Genomic DNA, 27,701 nt, shown 5'->3' on the forward strand with positions numbered 1-27,701 from the left:
CCCTTACACACAAACACACACATGCATATATGACAGAATAATATTTTTGTTGACACTTGCCAAAATTCTGTTTGTCAACAAATGTAGATACTGGCCTGCATCAAAATGTTAACTTCTGTACCTATATAAGTTACATCAATTCTGAGGCTGCACATCCTGAATGATAAAGGATCACTTTTTTAGGAATACAAGCAACCTCATAACACAGAGGGTAAGTGACATCATTGGAGTTGTCTGCCATACAAAGGTATGTAGGGGGGCTTGCCCTGATGCAAAACAGCTAGAACTCAACACAAGTTTTCTTTCTGTTTTTTTTTTTTTTTTAACTCAGTGCAACATTTGACCATTTCACTTTGGTTCTGTGATTGGTCATTGGGTGAGCTGTTAGTAGCAGTACCATCAGTGATCTGCCATGAAGCTTTCATACATATTCATTTATAAACATTTACAAAGATGCTTTGGCTTGTGTTTTTCTTTTCTTTTTAAACATATTGTAATTTAGCCATTCAGTTACAAATAGCAGGACAGATTTGCAAATTGTGAAACCAATGATTTTTATGGGGCAAACCAAGAAATTATGTCTCTATATTTTCTATCCCTGGCTCACACTGATAAACAAAACTTCTTTATAATAGAATAATATAATAGAAATAGAAATGTATAATGCTTTTTAATCAAGTAGGTAGCTCTTAAGGAATGGAAACCCTTTAACAAAAGCTGTATAGTGGTGTAATAGAAACAGAGATAAACATAAATTCTTTCAGAAGACAAGTGTTTATTTTCCTTCCTAGGATATACCAGGAGATCCTACTGAGCCACTATTTTTTTTGTATCATCTCAGATTGTCTTATGCATGCAAAATGCATTTCTGAATTCCTTTTTTTCTGACTCTACTACTTTTTAAAGTAGGCTGTTCCAATTATCTACCATTTTTTATGTGAAATAATACTTATCTTTATCACTCTGAACTGTTTCCATTATTTGTTCTTGATCTCATGTATCATGTTTTATGTGTTTCTCTTTCTGACTTGGAATATTTTTGGTGGTCATAAAAAAACAACATTTTTTTAGAAAGGCTAAGGGTGAAATGGGTAAAATGGAGAAAATATTACCTAGAGAAATACAGGAAGGCAGGATGGTGGGTCATTCATAAGATCTCTACCTCACAGGTGGAGTGTTCTGGGGTTCAAGCCTAACCTTCAGTCATTGTCTGTGTAGAGTTTTACTTATTCTTTCTGTGTCTGCATTGATCTTCTCTCACAACCTAAAATCATGGAGGTTAAATTAATTGGCAACACTAAATTGTCAATATAGATATTCAAATATTGTATTTACCTTTGCCTGTGTGGTGATGGCTGAAAGGGTTCATGGAACAGTCCTCTGTCCTGGTTAATAAATGATAAAATTTAAAAAAATAGTAAAGGGAAAGAATCCTCTTTAAGTATGTATGAGAAAGACTGAATATGGGTAGGAAATAGGTGATCTGGCTGGGGAAAGACAAAAATTCAAAAAAGCTACAATAAAGACAAAATATTGTATTAATGGTTCTAGACTATGAAGATGGGCAGTAGCACGTTACCAGTCTGGCAGGACAGTCGAAGGATGTGAGTGGATGTACACGATGATTACAGCTGGGATAATGAAAAATGTGCTAATGGCTCTAAGGTAAAATTAGGCACATGGGTCCAATGACAGCCCACCTGGAATACTCAAGAGGCAACAGGAACAGAGGCTAAACACTCTGTCACAGCTCTTTAACAAGTTTGTTAAAGAAGATTGGAAGACAGGTGTGCTAGCATCCATCTTCAAAGTGGCAGACAAAGCTGGCCTGTAATTACACCAGTAAGCTTTGCTGTGGGAGGAATGATGGAGTGTGTCTCGAGGTCAAGGGTTATATGATTCCTAAGAGACACCTGGCTACTCAACATGGATTCACAGAAGTCAGATACTCTCTAGCTCACCTAATCGTCCAGTTCTATACCTCAGTTACAAGACAGGTGAGCAATGGCAAACCTGGGGAACAGCTCCATCCAGATTTCATTGATGTTGTTGATTTAGTGTCCACTGCAGGTGGCCTGCAAAAATTGGAGGGGGGGGGTCAAGAAGGCAGAAAACATTACAGTTGGATGGATTAGTGAAAGGATGACAGGTTACAATGGGTGATAGTAACAGGGAAGTTCTTAGCAAGAAAGAAGTGACAAGCAATGGTCCACAGGGATTGGCCCAAGGGCTGTTTTTTTTTCCTTAAAGTTATACAGGACATGGAGAAATGCATCAGACTTTTGCTAATAATTAGAGACAGAATCTGATACAAATGAACACAACCAGAACAGTAAGGGAAATGTATAATATATTGCATGAAGACAGGCTTTAGAAACTGGAACATCTTTTTCACTGGATAAGAGGAGAGATAGAGGAATATGATTTTGTTATACAGGACAGTTTCACTAACTTCTGACAGTTTTAGACTGGAAAGAAAGGGCAGAGTAGGTAGTAAAGGAATGTTTCGACCATTTTAAGTGTACATTTTATCCTAAATGTTAGAGGTCACTTCTTCACTTAGAATGTGTTGGACTAGAAAAACTCATTTTAAGAATGGGTGCTATAGGCAAAAACAAAGAAGTCATTTTAAAAAATTGTGTGAGATCTAATGTGTAAAAAGGGAAGGGGAGGGCTACTTGCCCTGCACTATATGTAGCACTTAGGTAAAGCAGACAGGGTTAGAATCTTATTTTACCAGGATTTTATTGTATGACTTGATAATTGCAATGGTATCTGAGAAAACAGATTGCTTCCATAGAAGACAGCAGTTTTTGAAATAAATTGTTCAAAAACAGTAGAATGACACTGTATTGCAACTTTGTCAAGGTAAAAGGATACAAAACAAATAAAAGGACTGTTTTTTTATTCTGTCTCTCATTCTCTGCTTCTGTCTCTGCTAGTCATGCAAATTACGTGAAGGACGAGGCTCAGTACAAAAGTTTGTCAGTAGAAACTATGCAAATTTTGTATAGAAACATTATGTAGACTGCTCCATGGAGTAGATCAGCAAGGTTTTGTTTTCTAAAACAAAGGTTACAGCATGGAAACCGATTATTGCATTTTTCCTTGTTATGTATTTTTGCTGAGCAGAGCAGGTGAGACTTTTATTTCCTAATGATGTTGCTGCATTTGCCCAAAAGTACAAAACTGACATATTCCGTGTATTTCATAAAGTCTCTCAGTGAGTATTTGGTCCGAAAATAAATTATGTAACTTCTTGGACACATCACCACCTGATAAACTGGAAACAACAAACAGGAATCTGTTACCTTGTTGAGATTTCTTGGTCAAACTAGCATCTACTAAACCCCAAAGGAAAATCTAAATTTAGCAAACTTCAGCCTTGTATCATTAGATACAATTTCCTCAGTCTCTGTTTGGATGCACCGTAATTATATATTAACTGATGCTGTAAAGACAATTCTACCCTGGAGACTTTTTAAAGGCAGTTTTGTTTCACTCCCTTTACCTTGCTGAATCAATACATTAGGTGACATCACAAATATGTACAGAGTTGTCCTGTGAGACATTTTACGCTTACGTCACATAGGCCAATTTGTTTGCTTTTTCAGTTTTACATTTTGTCAGACATATTGCTGCCTCTGGGAGTTAGTATATTTACTGGAGTTATCATACATAACTTCCCTTAATGACTTAATATGGATCAGAGGAATTTCCAGAGTTTCCGGAGACTGGGATTATTGAACTGTTATACTAATGTTAAGCCCACTCCATTTTTTATGCATTTTCTAAATAGCCTGCTTCATGGTAGGAGACTGCAGCGGTATTATGAGCTGCTAGAAATTCTAATAAATAAAAATTGTTCAACCTAAAAAAAATGTAACATTTTTTTTTCTTTTACAACTTTTTGTCCTTATGGCGGCCTGACCAAAGCAATCACAAGTAAGGGAAAAGATTCGGTCTTCATTTTTTCAAGGAAAAAGCTGTATTCAAAGCTTAATGTTCAAAGCCAACAAAACAGTAGTTCCCCAGAAAAATGCAAGAACAAATTTCTTGCTAGGATATACACATCTTATCTGGGAAAAGTACCCGACTTCTTACCCCTAAAAAAAAAAAAAAAAAAAATAGTTACCTTCTGTGTAAAAAAAAAAAAAAAAAAAATAGTTACCTTATATGTATCCTGACAGATACTTATTAAGTAGAACTGATGCCCGAATGTGATGGAAAGTGAAAAGAATTATGGCCAGTTTGCTCCGTTTACATCTACTGCAACCCCTTCACTGCTCACCCACATACAGTATTTACATCACAGATAATTCCCAAACTCATCATTTACAGCCACTTTATTGACTGTGCACCTCAGATATTTGTGTCATAGACCCAGTATAGTATCTGGCCAGCTTAAAAAATGCCCACTACCAATACAAAGCCAGAATAACGACTGCTTAAACTGAACAAATGACAGCATCATTCACTTTCATCCACAGACAGCCCCTGTACCCAGCAATTAAAGCCAATGTCATTGACTGTATACATCTCAGATATCAGAATGTAATAAAATAAAAGAATAATAACTGTCTACAGTAATTGCGACACACACAAACACACACACATCATTTAGAGTCACTTGTATGAGTGAGATTATAGATGTTGGACACCCAAAATTGGCCATAGGTGAGAGTGTTTGCGGGAGTAAATGTACGAATGAACTACTGCAGCAGTGCTAGCCACCCAGTGCTGTAAAACTTTGGCTTGAGATGATTGTCGCTGCTGAAGTGACACCCCGACCCCATGTGCAAAATGGGGAAGGGGGTTGAGGATGGATGGATGGATAGATGGAAGGATGGATGGATGGACCCCCACACACCCACATCGTTTATAGCTACTTATATGACTGAGATTTTAGATGTTTGATTGCAATCAAATGATTGCGTAAATGCATAAATAACTGCCACATGGGTAATTATCTTCTCAGCTCACTGCTGTCAGAATAAAGTAAGTCACCCACTGCAAGCAACGTCCTTCCCACACATACATACTTCTCATCCTCTTAGCTCCAGCATCAAGGAGAAATCTAAAAAAAATAATAATAATGGTCAAATGACCAGGATGAGGGGCAGCTACTGCCTTTATATACTTAGAAACGTATTAAAGTAACAAACAGGCTCTGTATTAGCATGGTTTTTAGAAGGCTATTAAATTTAAAACTCAAATGTCTGTCATCACTATTTAAAGAGTGTAGTCCTTATTGGTTGCCAGAAAATAAACGCAAACTCTATGAGAAACAGACTAAAATATTAGATAAAAAATTAGAAATGTTCTGCCAAATCATGGACAGCTGGCAAAATCTACAACCCCCAACTGTATATATATATATATATTTATATATATATATATATATATATATATATATATATATATATATATATATACACACACACACACACACACACACACACACACACACACACACACACACACACACACACAAATGTGACCATCAGTTACAGCCACTTGTATTACTTTGACTGTAAGCCTCAAAATGTTTGATTGTGATAAAAAGAATGAATGAATATATAACTAACGCAAGAATTTATCTTCCTAAGTCACTTCTGTATCTTTTCACCCAGTGCTACCAAATACATCTCAAAAGAATCACAGAGAAATCTAAAAAATAATGAAGGACCAAGGACCATAGCCAGAGGCAGATATTGCCTTCATATACTTAGAAAGTTGTTAGAATAACAAGCTTGCTTTGTAGTTGCATGCTTTTTCTGAAGGCTATTAAGTCTGAAATTAAACTCCAATGTCTGCCATTATTTAGTAACTGCAATCCTCACCAATTTGTCAGAACAACACATATATTACAAAAATACAAACAAAAATATTAGGCAAAAAACAGATACATTTAAGACCTTCTATGATGCCCCCACCACCACCACAACACACACAAACCTCTCATCTTCTTTGCTCAAGAATTCTGGCCAAAGCCAACAATAACGAAGAAACAAAGACGCAAAACCAGCATAGCAGTTTAGCATTAGCATGCATTACCTGAAGGATATAAAGTCTGAAACTCAAATGCATGTCATTATTTAGTGATTTCAATCACCAGTGATTTAATGGAAAATGACAAATTTTTGAGGAACAGACTAAAAATAGGCAAAAATCTGGACATTCTAGGAAAAAAGGCATACTACAATGAGATGCAATTTGGTATAGGGGACAGGTCAGAGCTTCTATATCACCCCATTCATACATTCATTCACACACATACACACACACACACACACACACACACACACACACACACACACACACACACACGCGCACTTCAAGTACTTACCTAATCTTCCTACATGCTGACAGTAGCAGGCATAGTGCCTGAAAAAATAATATAGATATTTTAAAGAAAATTAATCAATTAAATGTATTCCTGTCCTCAACCAGCTTGTGCCTCCTGCCCACATTAATCAATTCCTTCATAGGATCATAGGAAGTTACTAAGCTATTAGCCCTGAGGCCCTTACAAGCCTTGCCAAGAATTTAGCCCATGTTCCAACAAGTCAGGGGTCTATGCCACTGTCCAGCAGGGACACAGGTGGAATCTCGGGGGTATATTTTCTGTTCACCATCCAATTAACCAGGTTATGCTTAAAAAGGGTTAATGAGGTACTCTGATTGACGTGGAGAGGGACTCTATTCCACAAAAAGGGAGGGTCTCTGGGACACAAATCTGTCCTGCCAACAAGTCCTATTGATGTCACAGACCAGGTTGAGGTCACACGTGCGGATTACTTGAGTGGAGCTTGATTTGCGGATATGCAGCATTCCCATCAGGGCGGGGTCTGAGATTGCTTTGTGTGCCAGACAGAGTTCACCTCTGAGGAGTCTGTAGGAGACTAAGTAGAGGGACAGGGCTTTTAGCTTATCTGTTTAGGGTAGATGTTTGAGGCCCTGGATTCTCCGGGTGAGGAACCTCTTTGGTTTCTCCAGCTGCTGTATGTGCTTTGTGAGGTATATGCCGAAAGGGGCATTGTATTCAATAATCAGTCTTATAAGGGAAGAATACAGGGATGTTATGACCACCTTGTCCCTGGATGAGATACCCTTACTAATGAGGTGGGCCATGTAGAAAGCTTTCCATACATCGGAGGCAACATGGTGGTCAAAAGTCAGTTTGCTATCAAGCTGGGTGCCCAAGTCTCTCACGACTGATTGCATGCTTAGGACCTTATTATCACTGTGATAATTTGTGGGAACATCACTGTCCCCAAGGGAAATGATGATGCATTTTTTGGCATTCAGTTTGAGGCCATGTTTCTGGCACTAGTCATTTGCTTGTTTGAGACCCTCATGGAGGATGTCCACATCACTAGGGGAATTAATGACAACATCCAGCTTGCAGTCATCTGCAGACTTGGTCAGCCATATTCCACTGGTTTTGGCCTGCACCTCAGAAAGGTATATCCCAAACAACAGAGGCCCCAAGACCGATCCCTGGGGTACACCACTCATTACAGGTCTACTGCTTGAGGTGACTTCCCCTATTTTGACTAGGTGGGTTTTATTAGTGAACCAGTTTGCTACCCATCCGGTAACATATGGATTGATGCCTAGTTGAGAGAGTTTATCTATTACACCTCAGTGGGGAATAGTATCGTAGGCTTTGGCCAGGTCAATGTAGGCAGTGTGCACCACCTTCCCATCGTCCATGGCCTTGGTGACTGTTTCAAAGAAGTCAACCGAATTTAACAGGCATGACCTCCCCTTGATGAAACCAAGCTGTGTGGGATCAAGTGACTGGAGGTTGCCAGTGTCCTTGTTAACGAGGTCCATGATAATCTGCTCCACGCCCTTGCAGACTAGGCTTGTTAGGCTGATGGGTCTATAATTTCCCACATTGGTGGACGCTCCATCTTTGTGCAAAGGGATGACAGTGGCTGTCCTTCACTTGGCTGGGATGAAGCCAGTACTCAGGCTTTGGTTGAATAGGGTGCCTAATGGTGCTGCAAGTTCCTGCCGGAGTTCATGTAGGATGTAGCCTGGGATGTTATTGGGTCCCGTGGAGTCTGTGTTTTTTGCCTTTGAGTGGGCAGTGATGATGGGAAGGGAGGCCAGTACTGGAGATGTCCTGTTTTACTGATGGGTGGGACAGAGGGGTAAAGTTTTCACTGAACCTGCCTGCCAGCAGGTTGGCTATATCTACAGCATTTGTGTATGCGGTGTCCATGACCACCAGTTCTGAGACGATCTGTGTGCTTCCCTTGAGATTTCGGACATATGTGAAAAAGGCCTTATGATTGTCTTTAGTAGATGTGGCCAGTTTGGACTCAAAGTTTGCTTTGGAGGATTTCACTAGTGCTCTTATTTGCTTGTTCAGGCTAAGGAGAGATTGCTTCCAGTTAGGCACCTGCTCCATCTCGGCTCTGGACAACAATTTTTTTCCTTTTATTATAGAGTTTATTTATTGCAGATGTCCACTAGACAGGGTTACTCTTCCTTGAGAAGGATTATTTTGTTCTGTCAGGTATTCTGGATTCCATGCAACTATATAAATGCTCGTATAGTACTTTGGTGTGGGTTTGGACATATGTGGCAGTTCCTGTGGAGGGGAAGGGGGCTGTGAAGCTGTTTACACCTTCCCTCAGGAGGTTGTAATCAGCTTTGGAGAAGTTTTTTTTTTTTTTTTTACCCTAACTGGGGGGGGGGGGGTTGGGGGGAGATGGTGACTTCAAAAGTGACCACTTTGTGGTTGGATCTTACCAGGGATGATGACACTGTAGGGATGTTTCAGAGGTTACTCATGTTGGTTAATACCAAGTCCAAAATATTTTCACCTCTTGTGAGGATGTCGACCAACTGGTCCAAAGGCATTTGCATTGAAAAAATCAAGAAATCTCTGGGCAATTGTGTTTTGGCATGAGTATTTTTTCCAATCTATGGTTGGATAGTTAAAGTCACCCTGGATCAGGGTAAAGGGTTGAATCTTGATAGAGTCAAAGAGGTCCAGATAGGTGGAGTGGGCATCCTGAGTCAAAGCTGGGGGCCTATAGCTAGCTATGATTTGAATAGGGGTCTTGTCAATTGTTAACTGCACTGGGAGTGTTTTCTGTGCATCATATTGTTTGACCAACCTGGAGGTGTGTATGTCTTTTATATATATTGCAACTCCACCTCCTTTTGCTTTGCTGCCCATGGTTTGGGGTCTAAATGTATAATAGGATGTGTAACCTGGTATGGCTGGGGTGCTCTCCGCAGCTTTGAACCAGGTTTCTGTGACTGCAGAAATGTCAGCATCTTTCAGGGTTAAGAATGCTTGCAATGAGTGCAGTTTCATGTTTAGACTCCTAACATTTAGCAGCATTTCCTTTAATTTACGTTTTGATGAAATTTTCATGTTGGTAGTTTTGACCTCATAGTATTGCCTAAAAAAGGCACTATGGGGGAAGCAAGAGCCTTTGCCAGGAGCCTGAAGCCCAAGGGGGACAGATGCAGGCCACCTCTGGTAAAGCATCGTGGTTTGTCAATTATGTTATCCCAGGCTGTCAGGTACTTGATCCCTTTGGAATAACACCAGAAACTAAGCCAGTTGTTAAAGTCAATCATTTTCTGTTTGTATTGAAGCATAATTCTGAGTGACGGTAGAATGCTGCTTAAGGCTAGGAACATACCTGCCTGGGACACATATTCAGTGAGCTCGAGTGTCCCTCTTCATATAGTCCAGGGAGGTACATCTCAAGTCATTCACACCAACATGGACTATGACAGAGTCATAACAGTACCTACTGAGAGAGAGCAAGTTGAGCGCACAGGTGATATAGTGGATTTTGGCTCCCGACAAACAACTAAGTGTGACTTTCTCCTTATCCAGCATGGTGAGGGGCACATCTGTGCATCTCACAATGGAGTCTCCTATGGCTAATATGTTGGGTTTATGTTTAGGCCTTAGCGGCCGTGAGACACAGATGCGTGGACTACGTGTGGTGTGGTGGGCTGTGGAGTTTGAGTGTGTTTTTGCCTTGGAGGTCTCTTTTGTTTGGGTATGTTTTTGTTGAGGACCTCTGCATATGTGGGGGTGTGCAGTGTAGGTGTGGGTGGTGTTTGAGGTGTGGTGTTCATGTTGACAACATTATCAGTGCCAGATATACTGGCTTGTGAGGGAGAGAGCAATGACAGTAGGTGCTTGTGTTCCTTGGTGGTAGTAGTAGAGGGTTGTCTGTGTACATGAAGCACTTGCTACACTGTCTCAGGATGCCCATATCAACCAGACTGGCAGGAGAAAGCATAGAAAATTGTCCATCCATATTTGTCAGAAACTGAGGGAGAGAGGCCAGAGAGAGCTAAGAGTCTAAAGGGTGGAAGTCTAAGAGTAGTACTACTAGGTGATCACATAAGTGCTACTTAGGGAAAATTTGTAGCTGGAATACCTCAAAAGGGGTTAAAAACCATGCAGCTGAAGCTCTGGATGCAGCAAACCTGTATCTAGACTGTGCTACTCAATCTGAGGTTAAGAACACAGTAAAAATATCACAAAGAAGCACAGATTAACCACTTACAGTCAAAAGAACAGATCTCACAGTATGAAAAAATACAGTTAAACAGTGACAAAATTCAGTAAAATGCAGTTAACAGTATTGAATTCCAGTAGATAGCAATGAAATATAGTTAGTTAATCAGTAGCTCACGATCACAACAGTAAAAGACAGCTCAAATAAAGCAGCAATTCAGTAGGATACTGTCATCAATTTAACAAGGCTACCGACAAGCAGTAATAAATGCAACAAACTAAATGCAGTTGGACTCCTAAGCACAAGCAGCAAAATGAAGTAGGAAGAGGCACCTGAGGTAGTCTGAGCCAGTAAGAAGGGTTTCTTGCTGCTTCATGCTGTAGTCCGATGAAGACGATACTTCTGATGGTGCTGATTGGTTCCAATCAAGTCCGATAATGCTCAGGTAAGCCTAACTGGATTAAGCTGATTTTGGATTTTTTTTCTTTTTCTTTTTTAATTTTTTTTCTGACTTCTTCAGACCTCCAAGTGTAAGTGGAGTTCCAAGGAGCCACAACAAAACTGAAGAAGAAAGTCAACTATTTAAAAAATAATAGTTGACATTTTGAATTCATTTATTACACTTTTTATGTTTTGTTTTTAGCTGGGGGTGGGGGTGCAGCCCAGCAGTCAGTACCACAAGCTACCCCTGCCTGTTGGTCTTGCAGACATGCAAGCGGTCATGGGGAACTTGATCACTAATGGCATGGAAAGCCAGACAGATCTCCATTTAAGAGTCTGTAAGACACTGAGTATAGAGAACAGACTTTAAGTCTGTCTCGGTAGCCCATAGTCTTTAGACCAGTAATCTAGACTTTATTTGGAACCTTTGGGGCCTTTCAAGTGTCTGTAAGACACTGAGTATAGAGAACAGACTTTAAGTCTCTCTTGGTAGCCCATAGTCTTTAGACCAGTAATCTTGACTTTATTTGGAACCTTTGGGGGCCTTTCAAGTTGCCTGCTGCGTCTGGATTGATCCTTATCAAAGGAGACAGTATACTTTGTGCATTTATATCATATTATCGAAAGATGAAAATAATGAATGCTATTTCATCAAACCTAAAATATCTAAACCACATAATATCGAACATTCAGAACAGCAAATGTTTTCCTTGGGAAAAAATTCGCTATTCCAAAACACATACACACAACACAAGCACACCTAAAAAACATCAATACGCACACATAACACTTATAATCCTGCAACTAACCCTACACTAGACTATACATGCACTACTGTCTATCCACTTACCTTAACCCAAACCTTAACCCTAAAGTCCGTCACTATCGCACACTCACCTAACCCGCGCCCTAACCCTAACTCACTTAACCCATCCCTAAACCTAATTCACCTAACCCATGCCCTAACCCTAATTCACCTAACCTGTGCCCTAATCCTAACAAGCACACAATCGCACACTTACCTGAACCCGACCCATAAATTTCCACCACAGAGCTGAAAATAGCGAAGCCACAGAATCAGCCAACCGAATTCTTTCCCTAGGAAAGAATTCAGTGTTCTGCAGCTTCGCTATTTTTAGCTAGAAGTCAGGCTGGATGAGCTTTCTGTTGTCATCTTTTATGGAATCAGATATGATACATTCCATAGCTTTGCAGATTACACCACTTAGGCTAAAGGATCTACGCTTGTCAGAATTTGTGGTAGGGGCCATCCTTGTAGATGGGCATCATAACAGCCATTTTCCTTGTGTTCTGTGGCTAAGCTTAGGTAAACAAGTTTAGGGAAGCTAAACTATGGTATGCTTGATGCTTTTTAGTAGGCATCCAGGAAAATTATCTGACCCCATGGGGATGGTATTTTTGGTTTTAGAGCACAGTTAGGATGTTTTCTTTTATGTTCTTGAGGGGGATGATAGCTACAGGGATTTGTAGAGTTTTGATAACTGTTACTGGGGAGAATTTGGCACTGATAGTATATTGGCTATGTTTTTAGGGTCAGAATTGGCTGTGCCATTTTGAATCAGATAAGTACACTGTTGAGTGATATTTCTTAGTTTTTTGAGGTAACCAACGAAAGATTTGAGTAGGGGTACAAATCATCTCTCATGTTTTGTATCTTTGGTTACTGTGATGTGTACTGATCTCACCTTAATAATTACAACTAGTTTATATAGGTTGTTTAAAACACAGTAGTGGGAGTTCTTCAAAAATAAGTTTCTTGTTGTCATCCATAATGAATATTGGGTGGAGGTCCTTTTTTTATAGATTCACAGTGATTTGCTGCTACTAGTGTCTTAGTGTTTCCCTCACTATTTCTCTCTGCTGTAGAGTTTAATAAAGCTGTAATAAGGGCAATACAACTACCAGAAAAAGAGATGAGCCATTACAAGGAAAAGGCCACCAGGCATTAGATTAGTAGCAACATGGTCATTTTCATCCCGTCTTATTCAAGTAATGGCAGCTAACAAGAATGCCATAGGAGAAAGTTGGGGGCTCCAGAATTGTAGCTGCCAAGTAACTACGGTAAACTGAACAGTTTCAAAAAACATTCACAATAAAGTAATTATCCCAATGCACGAGTCAGTCAGAAATGGAATATAATGAATCACCAAAAGGTGCCCAACTGAGGAGACTGTCATCTAATCCTCTTTACAGAAATATTCCAAAAGGAGATGGAAAAATATTCTTTACTGACATTTCTTGGTTGTAGGAAAAAAAAACAGTATGCATAAATATGATATTCTAGTCTTTGGGTTAGGTGAGATCTGGGACAGTGTAGGTGTAGAAAGCTAAGTTAGGCAGTATTTACATTGTAAATAATTCTGTCTGTGATCATTCATCCCCCACCTATTTCTTGCACATCTCCAATGCAAAAAACATAGTTACCACCAACTCCCAATCTCTGTCACGCACCTGATTTTGGGAGAACTAGTTTTTCTTTTACTCACAGATCCTTAAGTCTACATGATGGCCCAAAACGTAGCTTACAGATCAGGTTTGACAGTATTCATAAAATAACTTTAAAAAATGTCTACTAATGCTATCAGAGTTCCTTAAACATACCGTATATCTGTCCATTGATGCAACACTTTTTGAAGGTCATAATGTTTTGAGTTAAAGTGCCTGTCTTGTCTGAAAAAATGTACTCGATTTGCCCAAGCTGCTCATTCAGGTTGGTGCTTCTCGCAGCTGCTGGTGTGTCCGTCTGTTTATAATACATTTCAAGATCCCAGTCTATGAAGAAACTGTGGACTAAATGGATGAATTCAAGCCTGTTAACATAAAACAGAGGTGGTACTTTTGTGAAGTAATGATTCTATATGCACAAAATTCTTAGTAAGGAATGGCTGAGAAGAAACAAACAGAAAAAAAGGAAAAAATAGATAAATAGAGACGTAGAGAGCAAGTCAGTAAATAAAGTACAGTGTAGTAAACTGGTATCAACTCATGAGCAAGGACAATAGTTCACAATTATTAAAGAATGACATTCTATTTCAAAAGCTGACATTTCATAACATAAAGGAAAATGATAAAAACACAATTTCTGATCATTAGCACAACTGCATTAACATTTTTGTGCATCTTTATATATATAACAAAAATTAAATTAAATTAACTTTACGGGCCAGATTCAATAAAGCCTACACTAACTGTACACTGTTCTGAGTGAACAGACAACATATACATAAGTCATACCTTCTTCCCTAATTTTAATTTTTCCTACTGATATTCTTACAGCTTTAAATATTGACAGGGATTTGTACAGGTTACCACAAAGTGTAGACTGCATGTACACTTACTGTAATCTTTCTGAGTGACTAGAAAGCACAAAAAATGTGATAGGAACTTTACAGAATACATATCATGTACACTTACATTTAGTGTAGGCTTTATTGAATCCGGCTCTAGTGAAGAATGCTGAATACAGCAAACTGACAATTTCAGAACAAGAATATAAAATATATAAATTGCTATTTACATGAAGTTTTTGAAAACCTCATACTTTCAGTGTTCAAGCAGTCCAAATTCTAGAGCATTACATTAATTTCAAAGCAATGTGGAAAAAGAAGTACCCATTTTTATGAGTATCTACTAAATTAAATGGATAAAATATGTTGCCTGACTTTATGCAAGCTGTGCATTTTTCACTCACAACTGCATACTGTGCTATCCAGTGTCCTTAAGTGTGTTTTTAACTAGGTAAAACTATATGAGAACATTTACTTGTTTATGTGTGGCATTCACAAACTACCAATGAACAAAATAACATTATATAATGCTTCAGTAAGATCACCTTTCTTGTTATTCTTTCTACCTTTCGTTCCATTTTTCTAAGTTGCAGTTTATTTAGTGACATGCAAACTAATTCAGACCGCATTTACCAATAGGAACAAAGGCACAGAGATCTATCTGAGGCAGAGGAATGGATATAAACAGTTGTATTTTTGTGTGAAGCAGTGGTTTCCTTCCTCTAGCTGAGTACATTGCCATTCAGTCTTAACTCTTGGACATCAGTACCATGGATGTTAATGTCCTGTTAGCAAATATGTTTAGAGGGTATGAGACACGGCTGTCCTTGCATACTGTTATGTGACAGTACTTCATGCCCTGCTGATTCTCTTAAACTTACTCCCCACTGCCATGAGGTATGTGCTCCTTTAAGGCAACTGAGGTGGAAATAGGCACCCTACATTTCATTACACAGAAGAAGATGTATATGCTTTTCTAAGTCCATACATACATTTGACTTGCTGACAGATGGCAATGTTATAGTTTAACTGATAGGCCTTGTCTGTGCAGTTAACTCCCTGTAGTTGCAGCTCCGCAATTCTTATACCTTTTTACCTGTTCTAACCCCTTTTCAATACAGTAGTAGTTTTACTCTGCACTACTGAGTTAGGCATTTCATTCCATCTAGCCATCATTGTCCCTGTGAAGAAATATTTTCTCATGTCCACATTAAAGTTGCATTTTCAAGGTGTACATTTTGCTCTTTTTTCCATGTCTGTCTATTTATTCATTCCTCTCACTAAGTCCATTTATTTAACTGTACAGCCATATCATATTTCCACTTTCCTGGTTACCAGTGACTATGGTCCTAAATTACTCCTCATTCCATCTTATACAAAGACACTAATAGTTTACTCATTGTGTCTTCTTTCCTATTTACTTTCTTTCTGCTAAATTAATTATTCCTTCATTCAACTACTTCCCCATTCTCCAGATTGTGGTATGACCTTGGTATTATAATAATTAAGTTGCAAGGATGTAGGGGGTAGCCTTACCCCTTCCCACACAACCTGCAAAAATAAATGTATTAGAACTGCTGCTATTGTCTAGTGGTGTTAAAATATTTCAAAGATAATGATGTTTCAGCAGGTAGGTCTGCTTTGGGGATGTTGAGATTGGTGACTTGGAATTTTATTAACATGAAATAAACCTACAGACATCTCTGGGAGATAGGATACAAAGAAGGAAAATGCCCTGGAATCAAAAGGAATAACTTCCAGCATGCCTCTTCATTCAACTTCTTGACCAGAATAGGAGGTCAATAGTAAAAATGTGAATGCAGAGCAAAATGGGCAGAAGTTCTTGCTTGTTCTCCACCGTGGATTGCTCAGCTCCCAATAAACCATATAACTATATATATCTGTGTGTGTGTGTGTGTGTGTGTGTGTGTGTGTGTGTGTGTGTGTGTGTGTGTGTGTGTGTGTGTATATATATATATATATATATATATATATATATATATATATGTGTATGTGTGTGTGTGTGTGTGTGTGTGTGTGTGTGTGTGTGTGTGTATATATATATATATATATATATATATATATATATATATATATATGTGTGTGTGTGTGTGTGTGTGTGTGTGTGTGTGTATGTATATATATATATATATATATATATATATATATATATATATGTGTGTGTGTGTGTGTGTGTGTGTGTGTGTGTGTGTGTGTGTGTGTGTGTGTGTGGTTTGTGTGTGTATGTATGTATGTGTATATATATATATATATATATATATATATATATATATATAGATGCATCTCAACAAAGACAAGTAGAATTAATAACATAACAAAGAAACTGGCAACAGCACCTTTTTGGTGGTGGATGTTTATAAATACATCAGACCTGAAGCACACCACTATAACAGCAGGGTGTACTCTGCGTTATGCAAAGTATGTTGTTCTTGTGTCAGATGTAACCATTTACTTTCTGTGTTAGTGGGTAATTCTGAATACTGCAGAACAAATAGTTCTGATTTGTTGTAAAAAGACCTGCCATGTAAAGACAGAAACAATCCAAGAGATCAATTATAATGGCATTAAATAAATAGAATATTTTCAGAAAGATTTTCATTTATGTCCATGATTCACTTTTTGCTGAAATCTGAACAATCAAACTAGTTCAACGGATTAGGCAACCAATGACACTATTTTGTAACTTTCTACAAAGTTTTGAAATCTCAGAGTTGCTGATATTAGTTTAAGGGGTGCAGAAGGTTACACCCTATATGAGAGGGTGTAGGGAACTTGTCTCTAAATATAGAAGTGTTAACGTCTAGCCATTTAACTGAATAGGCTTTATTGTCCATAATTCAATGAAAATTGATTTGCAGACACATCCTATATCATCAGAACATTAGTTTTTGGAAAATAAGCCCTATAATTATATCATCAGTACTGGTTACTAGTAACATAGTCTAGATAACATGGTAATGTACTTTCTGAGCTTTCAACACGCATATTTTTTATACCTATTTGTGTATCTCCATCCATCCTTAGCCATCTAGTACCTCAAGGACCTCAAAGGACTCTTTAATTTCTCCATTCTGCCTTCTGAAGTAGGTCTATTGGGTGAAGGCTGGGGCCTCTGCTTTCATCATGCACAGCTGGATTGGGGGTATTTGCCCTAACCCTTGTCACAGTTGTCAGAAAGGTCCCTGCTGAGGAACACCAGACCATGGTACATTGCTGTTCAAATCTGACAAGCCTAGACAATATCCAGTCAGCAATTTCAACAGCAGTTGCCACCTTACTTCCATTCAGGGTTGCCCAAGCAGTAAGGTTGGTGACCACCCTCTCTCAAGAATGGACAAGCCAACACTGGCCACACATTCCAGGGATCCCACTTGGCTTTGTTGCCTCTCAGGTCAGTTAGTTGACCTTAATGGCCTCTGCCTTTATTAGGACTCTACCTTTCTATATTACAGACCCAGATATCAAGCCTAGGTTTGATAGACATATCATTTACAAACATTATGACTCTGTGGACCTGGAGCCAATGACTATAATATAAGTGCCTGCAAGAAGTAAGACATCGCTCATGCTGTCATAAGCCAGAACTGTTTTACTTACGTCATATAAAGTGCCATAGGAACTACACTGTTCAAGACAGTGATATATCCCCAGAAGGTAAGAAATGCCCTGTAAGCAGCAGTGGGTTTGGCATTGTTGTCTAAAATGTAAGATGCCTTCTGTCCATTCAGCTTTTCCCAGACACCAGCTCCAATTGCAAGGAAGAAACTTAAAACGACCAGGATAATGAATATCTGTAAAAGCAAAATTGTAAAACAAATGGGGAGTATGTATTTGTCAAAATGTAAAAGAAAATGGAAACTGTCATAAAACAATAATAATGTGTTTTATAAAAAAAAAATGTGATTGTTAACAACCTGTTATTTCCTTTTATGCTTATTTCCTGCCTCTCTTTATCCCTCTCTTTCTCTTGCTGACAAGTTAGAAACTAAACATATCAGTCAATTCTACCTGTACACAAACAGTGGCAGACTAATCTATTGATTTTGGCTCTTTGGATTTTACAGCCTTTGAATTTTAGTTCTGAAAAAATAAGCATATTTACTAACTGGACTTCCCATTTACTCTGTACTTGGCCTGCTTTCTAAATTTTACAAATATCCCATGGTGCATCCTACTGATTGATTGATTGATTGATTGATTGATTGATTGATTGATTGATTGACATTTATTTACTAGGAAAGACCCACTTGGCCACAAAAGATGATTTTCAGTGGAGGCCAAAGGAGATAAGCTCCATTTAATAAAAAATTCAAAGACATTACATAAAAAAATATTTTATTTATTTTACATTTGTTTACCGGGAAAGTCAGACTGGACAAGCTGTCCTTTTTCAGAGGAGGCCTGGGAAGAAAAGCTACAGTGCTAACAATAATAGTATATAAAAAGTATTTAAATGTAATAAGAATACATTACAATATGTATGTAGTAGCAAAGCTGCTTAACATGCAGGAAAAAAAGATAATTGCACATGAAAGACTTTCATAACAATTTGAGTAAGACAGTGCCCTTAGTACTGGACAGAAACCCATTGTTGCACAAAACTAACATTGTTTACATTTCAGTGTTGATGATGCATAGTACGATAAAGGATCTACATGTTACAATTGTATAACAGAGATTAACATTTTAGGTGGCTGAGACAGAAAATAAGAACCATAGCAGTTAGTAAAGATATATGTATATGGAAACAACTTAGGCCGCTGAAGAAAGGAAGAACACCCCAAAACTATCTCAGGTTTAGGTATACTGTGATAGGCTAAGTAATTGTGCTAAGATAAAATTGTGAATATAGTAAGGGGGATCAAAAAATAAGTTCACGATGCAGATTTAGCTATTTATGTTGGTGCTAGCCAGGGTCAGAAAATTATACATTTCAAAAATAATCAGCAATATTGTAAGGCAAAGAGATAAAGCAAATATATGCCACAAAGCGAACAATGAGAAAAAGCTAAGTAAAACACTACATACAATTCGGGAGAGCATCCTTCTGGCAATTCACAGTGGTAATACATAAAAGTCCTGTATTTAGTTTAATTAAAACTATAAAGGGGGAGAAAGATTAGGCTTAGATTTGTATAAATGGGTAGAAGGTGATATGAAGAGGATATGTAAAGTGGTACAGAGGGTAGAATAGTCAGGTGAAGACGAGGAAGTGGTGATGGATTGAGAATCTGTACAGATAGGGGTGGAGAAAAGTAGACACAAACTGATGTTCAATCAGGGGTATAGAATGATTAGATCCATGAGTTTGAGATGTGGTCTTTCAGAAGATGCTTGAAGGAATGATGGTAGGTTATAGATCAAACTGCCTGTGGAGTAGAATTCCATTTTTTGGCAACAGAGTAGCAGTAAAGGCTATTTCCAACTGCTTTGTGAGGTTTATAGATGGTGATAAGTTATTTATCATTAGAATGAAGGAGTCTGTTTGGGTAACAGGAAGGAAGACTAGAGCTTAGTGCAGGACAGGCATGGGGTTTATAAATGATTTTGTGGGCAGTAGCTAGTTGTACAAAGTCCAGATAGTGGGGTAGTTCAAGCCAATTCAAACTTTCATGCGTCATGCAGTGATGTGTATAATAATGTTTACTGGCAGCAAATTTAGCAACTTTGTTGTAACATATTTCAAGTTTAGTTTTAACAGATACTTGCAAGTTGATAAGGATAGAGGCACCATATAAGAGTAAAGGAAGGAGGTAAGTGGTTGCGAGGGTGGTTTTAGCAGAATTAGTAAGAATGTTTTTATGTCTATAAAGCATGCCAAGTTTCTGCTGATTTTTTTATGTTATTTTGATGTGGAGTTGAAATCTGAGGTTGTCATGAATTGTCATACCAAGCAGTTTTGTGTGGGGTACAATTTCTAACTTTGTATGGTTTATTGAGAAGATTTTGAAGCTGGATTTGCCCTTTAGATATGCTTTGGGGAGGAATAGGAGTAGTTTTGTTTTTTGGTGGTTGAGTAATTATTAGGCACTGTGAAGTCAGTTTTCAACAGAGATCAATGCTCCTTGTCTGATTTCAAGAAGACACACCACAGTATCCGATGAGCATATTAGTTTTGAATCATCAACATAATGTATACGTGATGTTGGCCTGTAAGAGGTATAGAGGTCATTATTGAAGGAACTATTAATAAATGTATATATATATATATATATATATATATATATATATATATATATATATATATATATATAAATATATATATATATATATATATATATTATTTATCTATAGATCTATTGAATAAGACATCTACTCATAAGATATGGCTTTTGCTACCATCTTTAGGTAGGTGGGCAGGTGTCAGCAGCTGTGGCGCAAGGTTTATGCAGTTTTTTAATAGTAGATTGTTAATAGAAGGCTGTTTTTATTTCATATTTTTCAAAGTTTAACGTGGTAGTGGAGGGGTAGTTGGTTATATGTTAGGGGTTTGTTTAGGAGAGGATGATGTGTTGTTGGGGAGAGCAGCAATACCCTATATGAAATATTTATTAAATGTAGTTGCTATTGTGAGGGAGGAGAGGGTTTCAGAGGGATATTGATCTTTTTTGAGTCAGAATTGAGAAGCATGTGAATAGAGGACCACATCTTTTTGGATCATTTTTATGATTAAGTTATAGTTGGTCACAGTATTGTTTCTTATCTTTGTATATTTGTTTTTTAGCTCAATTACAAAGTTCCCTGTATCTCTGAAAGTTTTTTTTAGCTATTACCTCCAAGCCTTGTCTCTGGTATGCATAATGTTTTTTGTAAGGGTGGATGGGCAGGGGGTGTGTTTTTCTTTTACTCTTTTTATATGTAGAGAGGCAAGGTTATTTAGGTACTTAAAAAGGATACTGTTGAATAAGCCTTTGTTAAATTTTATGAGATTCCTGGTTAGTTTAAGTTGGTGGGTATAGGGGTGATGAGTGGTAGGTATGTGTGTGTTGAAACACAGTAGTGATAGTACCCAGTTTCAGACCACAAACGAAGTTACACCAAAACCAGTTTATTCGATAAAGCTTTCGGGTCTACACCCTTCATCAGTATAATTTTACAACAGAAATGAGACATTTAAGTAGGAGAATCAATTAAACAAATGCTTCAGCCCAACCCACTCACTCACTAACCTAAAATTATTTAAAAGGGCAACCCCATACACACAAGAGAATTTTTATATATACATACAAAGAATTTAAATTCACTTTAAATATATCTTAAAAATAGCTTAAAAATATATGCACATATATACATACATACAACACATACATGCATGATTCACATTATTCAAATAAATTAATTTAAACATATATTTATACCTAAAAAAATATATAATTATTATAATAAAATAATGCCCTCTTACTATAGCTAACAGCTTCATAATTTTTCTCTTTGCTTCTTCACTAATAAGGGTTTTAAGTTCACAGCATTATTCAAACCTGGACTCATGTCTGCTTGAAGCCTAATGGGTCTACACCCTTCATCAGTATAATTTTACAACAGAAATGAGACATTTAAGTAGGAGAATCAATTAAACAAATGCTTCAGCCCAACCCACTCACTCACTAACCTAAAATTATTTAAAATTATTTAAAATAACAACAAAATAACATCAAAGGTATATAGGAAAGAGGTTGACTCTTTAAGATATATAACTAAGAATAGTATGCATGCACCTCATATTTATAAAGGTGTTATGAAATCACAATTTATTAGACTGTGTATATGTTTAAATTAATTTATTTGAATAATGTGAATCATGCATGTATGTGTTGTATGTATGTATATATGTGCATATATTTTTAAGCTATTTTTAAGATATATTTAAAGTGAATTTAAATTCTTTGTATGCATATATAAAAATTTTCTTGTGTGTATGGGGTTGCCCTTTTAAATAATTTTAGGTTAGTGAGTGAGTGGGTTGGGCTGAAGCATTTGTTTAATTGATTCTCCTACTTAAATGTCTCATTTCTGTTGTAAAATTATACTGATTAAGGGTGTAGACCCGAAAGCTTTATCGAATAAACTGGTTTTGGTGTAACTTCGTTTGAGGTATGTGTGTGTTGACAGGGAGATGGTCACTTAGGGGTTAGAATAGGTACCACTTATATTTACTGGGGTCTGAGACTAAAATCCAATCAAGAATTGTGTTCTTATTGCTTTTGTTGTATCTAGTAGGTGTTGTGATTATTTGAAACAGACAAAATACATTTATGCAGGATGAGGGACTGTCAGAGATTATATTTTATCAGTCAATATTGACATCACCCAGAATGCTTTTTTCATAGTAGTTGTACTGGATACCCAGGATAGAAATTCTTTAAGTATGGGTATGTTGTTTCTGAGGGGATGGAAAGTACAAGAATACAGAGTGTATTTTTAGAGTTAAGCATTAAAAGTGATATGAGTATTATGGCTGAGTAAAATTTGGGGATGAAGTTGGAATAGGAGGAGAGGTTATAGCAGCTAGGGTACAGTAGGGCAACTTCACCTCCTTTTTTGTGGGGTCGGTCAGTCCTCTTAATGTTATAGTCTTGTGGTAGTATTTCTGTATGTTTCATATTGGATTTAAGCTATGTTTCAGTGATGGCTAGTTTATCTGGGGAATAGACTAATAACCAAGCATGTTGGGTAATTTTATTACTAATACTATAAAGATTTAATGTTACCAGACTTAGTTTTTTGGCTGAACTTGTGCTTGATGGAGTGGGAGACTGGAATGTCTGTGAACTGGAATTGGATTGAGTGGAAAATGTCTTTATGTAAGGAGTAAATGATGCATTACAGAAGGGATGGTTTATAACTGAAGGAGGGGAGTTATCTGGGCTATTATGGTACTTCAAGGAATGGGTGGTATTGAGGTTTGGGTTTAGATTAGGGTTTTGGTGAACGTCTTCACACAACTGAATCTTTGAGTTCCAAAGCAAACATTTGGAGTAATTCTTAAGGTGGGTGTGAGCAGATGTTTTGTTTTGAGGGATAGGTGATCACAGTAAAGTATTCTTTATTTAAGACAGAGACTAGTGGAGAAATTGAAGAACCTAGGAGATATATTAAAATAGTTATTATAATTGTCTAGGTTAAGTAGGAGACTGGAGGTTGAGGTTGTAGTAGTTCAGTTTAAGGGAAAGTAATAGTATGTTAAGTGGAAAGTCAGTACTAAAATATGAGAGAATAATACAAGGAGCGGCATTTTGTTTACAAAAGTTACTGATCAGGGATATGGATGGCAGAGGACTAGAGTTTAGGAAAAAAGTCTTTGAATGAAAAAGCAGAGAGAAAATGAAGGATTGGGGGCATATTGAAAGGATAGTGGCTACCTGGGATGTAGAGAAAGAGGTTGAAATGATTAAGAGATTAGGTAATATATTTTGGGGAGGAGTGTTATCTTGCCATTGAGTGGTCAGACCTGGCAGGGTTTGGCTGTGTTGGATGACAGAGAGGCTGAGATGATTAAGAGATTAGGTAATTATACTGTAGGGGAGGAGTTTTGTACTATGCTAATGTTTTAGTGGTCAAATCTATTAGAGGGTGGGGTATGGTACAGAATAAATTAGAGTAAGGAGGGCTGCATGGGAATTGAAGGTACAGTAGAGCAACGGAGTGAGCCTGAACAAAACGTGGGAGAACAGAGAGGGATACACACGCCGAGAATGTTTGGAGATCCTATATATCTTGTATATATATATAGTTGTAGCAGATCAGTACTTTAATCCAGCTATTGAACACACCTATAAGGACAAAATGTCCAAATTATTGCAGATTTAAAAGGTATAGTGTTTAACAGTGTAGTGTCATATTCTAGGCTAGCATTTGTCCCTTTAATTTAAGGATGTTGAACTTTCCTTTTGAGTGTAATGGGGAAGGCAGAGGGTAGGGGATCTTAATGAAATGGCAGCTATTAACGGGTGTGGTTTTTAACAGTGTAGTATAATATTGTTCACTAGAATTTGTTCCTTTGAATTAAGGATGTCTGGACTTTGCCTTTGAGAGTGATGGGAAAGGCAAAGATGGTGACGGAAAAAAGATGAAGGATTAAATGGCAGATATTAGGTCTATGTTTAGCAAATACAGGCTATTATTTTAATGCTACTTTAGGGTAAATGCTATACAGAACAATTGGACAGGCTTTTTATGAGATAATAGGTAGGGTAATGCTGACTATGCCCTCTGTATGTGTTCACACCATTTACATTTACATAACTGCCTCTTTTCCCGGATTAAAATTCTAGTGGTGTGAAACTTTGTTAAAATAAGGTTTTGGTGTTGTCTCAATCGTGCAAGTTTTGATTAAATGGATATTTGGTCTACTCAAGTAGACCAATATATCATGCATAAAATAGTTAGATATTTATCCAGTTTAATCAAAGGTCATCCAAATTAAATTTATTTCTGGAATAATTAATTTGCTTCAAACACTGTATCATAAGACTTTGAAATGAATCTTGGAGAAATTTTGAAATCGCACAATTTTGACAAATCATTCATGGCAACATCTCCTAAGCCCCCCAAGTATGGGCTTCATTAATGCATTCCTCTTAATATAGCAAGGCAAAGGTTGCAACATCTCAGGAAAATGTAATATCTAGTTGGGGACTAAGGGTTACTCAGGGGCTTTGCAATGGCAGTTGCATAGGCTATAGCATAATTCTTACAAAATGAGAATTATAGTTAATGTTTGATGTTAAAAAATTAAATTGATTTTCACCCTGCTTGGTTTGACTTTATTCACTTTGAAGCTTTTAGCTCAGTTACTAGGAGCAGTTCTTCTTAAAAACATATAACATAATATATAGCACTTCAGACATTAGAGAAAAAGTGCTAGCAGCCAACATATCATTAAAATGTATATTGAATTCCCATTTTATTCTTTAATATCTATGCTCCCATTTTGTCCACATTGAATTCAATAAGATCTGTGTTATTCTTTTATGTAACTGTCTTGCTACAGCAGTCTAGGTCATAATGTTTAGAAACTATCTGGGAATATGTGTTTTTTTCACTCTCTTTTCATCTTTGTTCCTGATTTATGCATGTAACCATCATTCCTTACTTTATATATTAGTGACACACACACACATAAAAACAACAAAGAAAAAGTCCAAACACTTGTTAAGATGACAGAGAAAACAAAGCCATACAGGCTACATTATGTACCCTGCAAAGTTACTTTAAGCATGCACCTGCTAATATGATGATAATAAGATGCACTGATCTAACTACAATCTTTGAAAAGATTTAATCCAAAATTAGAAGTAAAGAAACTCTTTATTATGTTATTGGTTATATCATTAATATATTTCAAGAAACCTTTTTACCAGCCTTTTTAAAATGCCTTTCATTTATACTTCATTCATTCTCCAATTACCTGTTTTCTCCAAATCAGAGTGAGAGGGAAATTGTACCTTGCTTTGCACTCAGTGGGTAAAAGGCAAGAAAGTAATCCTGGACAGAATGCCAATGCATCACAAGATGAAAGAACTCATTCAATTGCACCTGGCATGCATTGCTATATGCAATTTGTAGGACTCCTAATTCACTTTCGAGCATTGCACCTTTCTGTCTCTAGCATTTTACTCATTTCCCAGAGGACTAATATTCTGATTGACCCACCCCAGCCTGTGTCATGATACTCAAACACACTCGAAGCAAATACTATGTACCCTAATAAGCTTATTTCAATTTGTGTATAAATGTAAACTGTAAATATTCTATTAGTACAAAAGTAACCTTAAGTGCTTGCCTATAATTCTCAGTCCAAAAAGATGCGTGACTTTCCAATGAGCAATAAAATGAAAGTAGAAATTCAAACAAATAAATCCATGTAAGTTAAAAGGCTTTTCTTCAGACTTTACACACAAAAAAACTTTGAACATCACTTTTAAAACCAACAAAACATGTTTCCTTCATTTAAAAATACAGTAACCCATTAAACTCAGTTCCATGAATGTTACCTTGTTCGTAAGAACTGAATAGTTCAAAACATACATTATATTATATTAAACAATTGAGTATATCTCAGAGCCTTGTCATATTTACTTATCATCTCATGGTGCTTTAGGAAAATCTGAACTTTGCCATTTCAGACTTGGTTAGTATAACCCAAACTGCTTGTAATGCACATATTTACAAAGTGTGACTTTAGATATTTAAAACAGTCAACAATTACAGGTGGTTAAAACTTGTATCACATTAGTTAAGTTAAAAACAGTTTTTCAAAATTACTCACAGCACAACAATAGGCTTACAACAGGCATAAGGTCTATTTAAAAAAAGCCGATTAGGCTTACAACAGGCATATAATTCATCCATTCATGTATTCCTATATATGTAACCTGTTGCATAATATGTGTAACAAAGTTATAAATGTGGAGCTGTATATAATATTTATAACAAAGTTTTATATGTGGAGGTTTTCTCCCCGGGGCCTCCACTGAAAATGGGTTATGTAACCCAGTCAGACTATCTCGGTAAACAAATGTGAAACAAATAAATAAAAATATCTTTGGAATATGGGAAGAAATCAGAACACCCAGAGAATACCCATATGAATGCAAGGAAGATATAGAAACTCTACATGGAAAGCATCCCAACCAAAAAATCAGACTGGAGACCAAAGCACTGTGAGGAAGCAATATTAACCCCCAAATGGCACTCTTTATTTATTGCTTGCATTATTAATAAGCTCGTGTTAGCAAACACCTTTTTGCAATGTAGTATTCTGACCACTGATGCATACTTTTCACCAGCAGCGTGTTTTACAATGTAGTCTTATTCCATTGTTGGCAACATCTTCACTACTATTTGCCAAGCACATGAATTTGTAATAATTAATATGGTATCACTTCATGATTTCCACTGCACTAAAATTTTAAACCTTAATAATCGTCACATACAAAATCTTTCACTGTTGATATTCTCTTTCACAGCTCACATGGTATGTCATATGAACAATGAACTGTTTACACTCATTTTTTTTCTTCTCTGGAACATTATTTTCACGGCAGAATCAATACAGGGAGCTGTTGCTTTTATGACCTGTATATACTTTCAAAGACATTCTTTTTAACACCTACATTATAGTTTTATCATTGGTATTTTAGTCTCACCACTAAAACATTATCCCACTCATACACTTTTTGCATCATTGATTGACCAGTGCCTTAGCATTCCACTAATTAAAATGTTATTTCTGCATGAAGAGGCATCATGTAACCATTTAAATATTATATCAAGACAGTAACACTAGCTTGTCAGAAAAAAATACTGTAAATTGTTTATTTTAGTTATTTTAACTTGATAATAATATTCATGTTAAACTAATGAGCTGGGGAAAAAAAAGAAAGAAATGCATTTGCTTGATTGCAGTTTAAAGAGC

The 27,701-nt window shown here is 37.0% G+C and overlaps 1 protein-coding gene across 1 annotated transcript in view; it reads right to left on the reverse strand.

Moving 5' to 3' along the window:
- LOC122787323 (phospholipid-transporting ATPase IC-like) overlaps positions 1-27,701 on the reverse strand; it is a 446,410-nt gene that overhangs the window by 303,694 nt on the left and 115,015 nt on the right. The window contains exons 11-12 of the mRNA XM_044053968.1: positions 17,882-18,075; positions 13,578-13,786 (exon numbers count right to left, since the gene is read on the reverse strand). Of these exons, the coding sequence (XP_043909903.1) occupies positions 13,578-13,786; positions 17,882-18,075 (403 nt within the window). The remainder of the gene's footprint in view (positions 1-13,577; positions 13,787-17,881; positions 18,076-27,701) is intronic.

This window comes from Protopterus annectens, chromosome 13.part0, assembly GCF_019279795.1.
Source record: "Protopterus annectens isolate FY-2018-M chromosome 13.part0, PAN1.0, whole genome shotgun sequence".
NCBI classification, from domain to species: Eukaryota; Metazoa; Chordata; order Ceratodontiformes; family Protopteridae; genus Protopterus; species Protopterus annectens.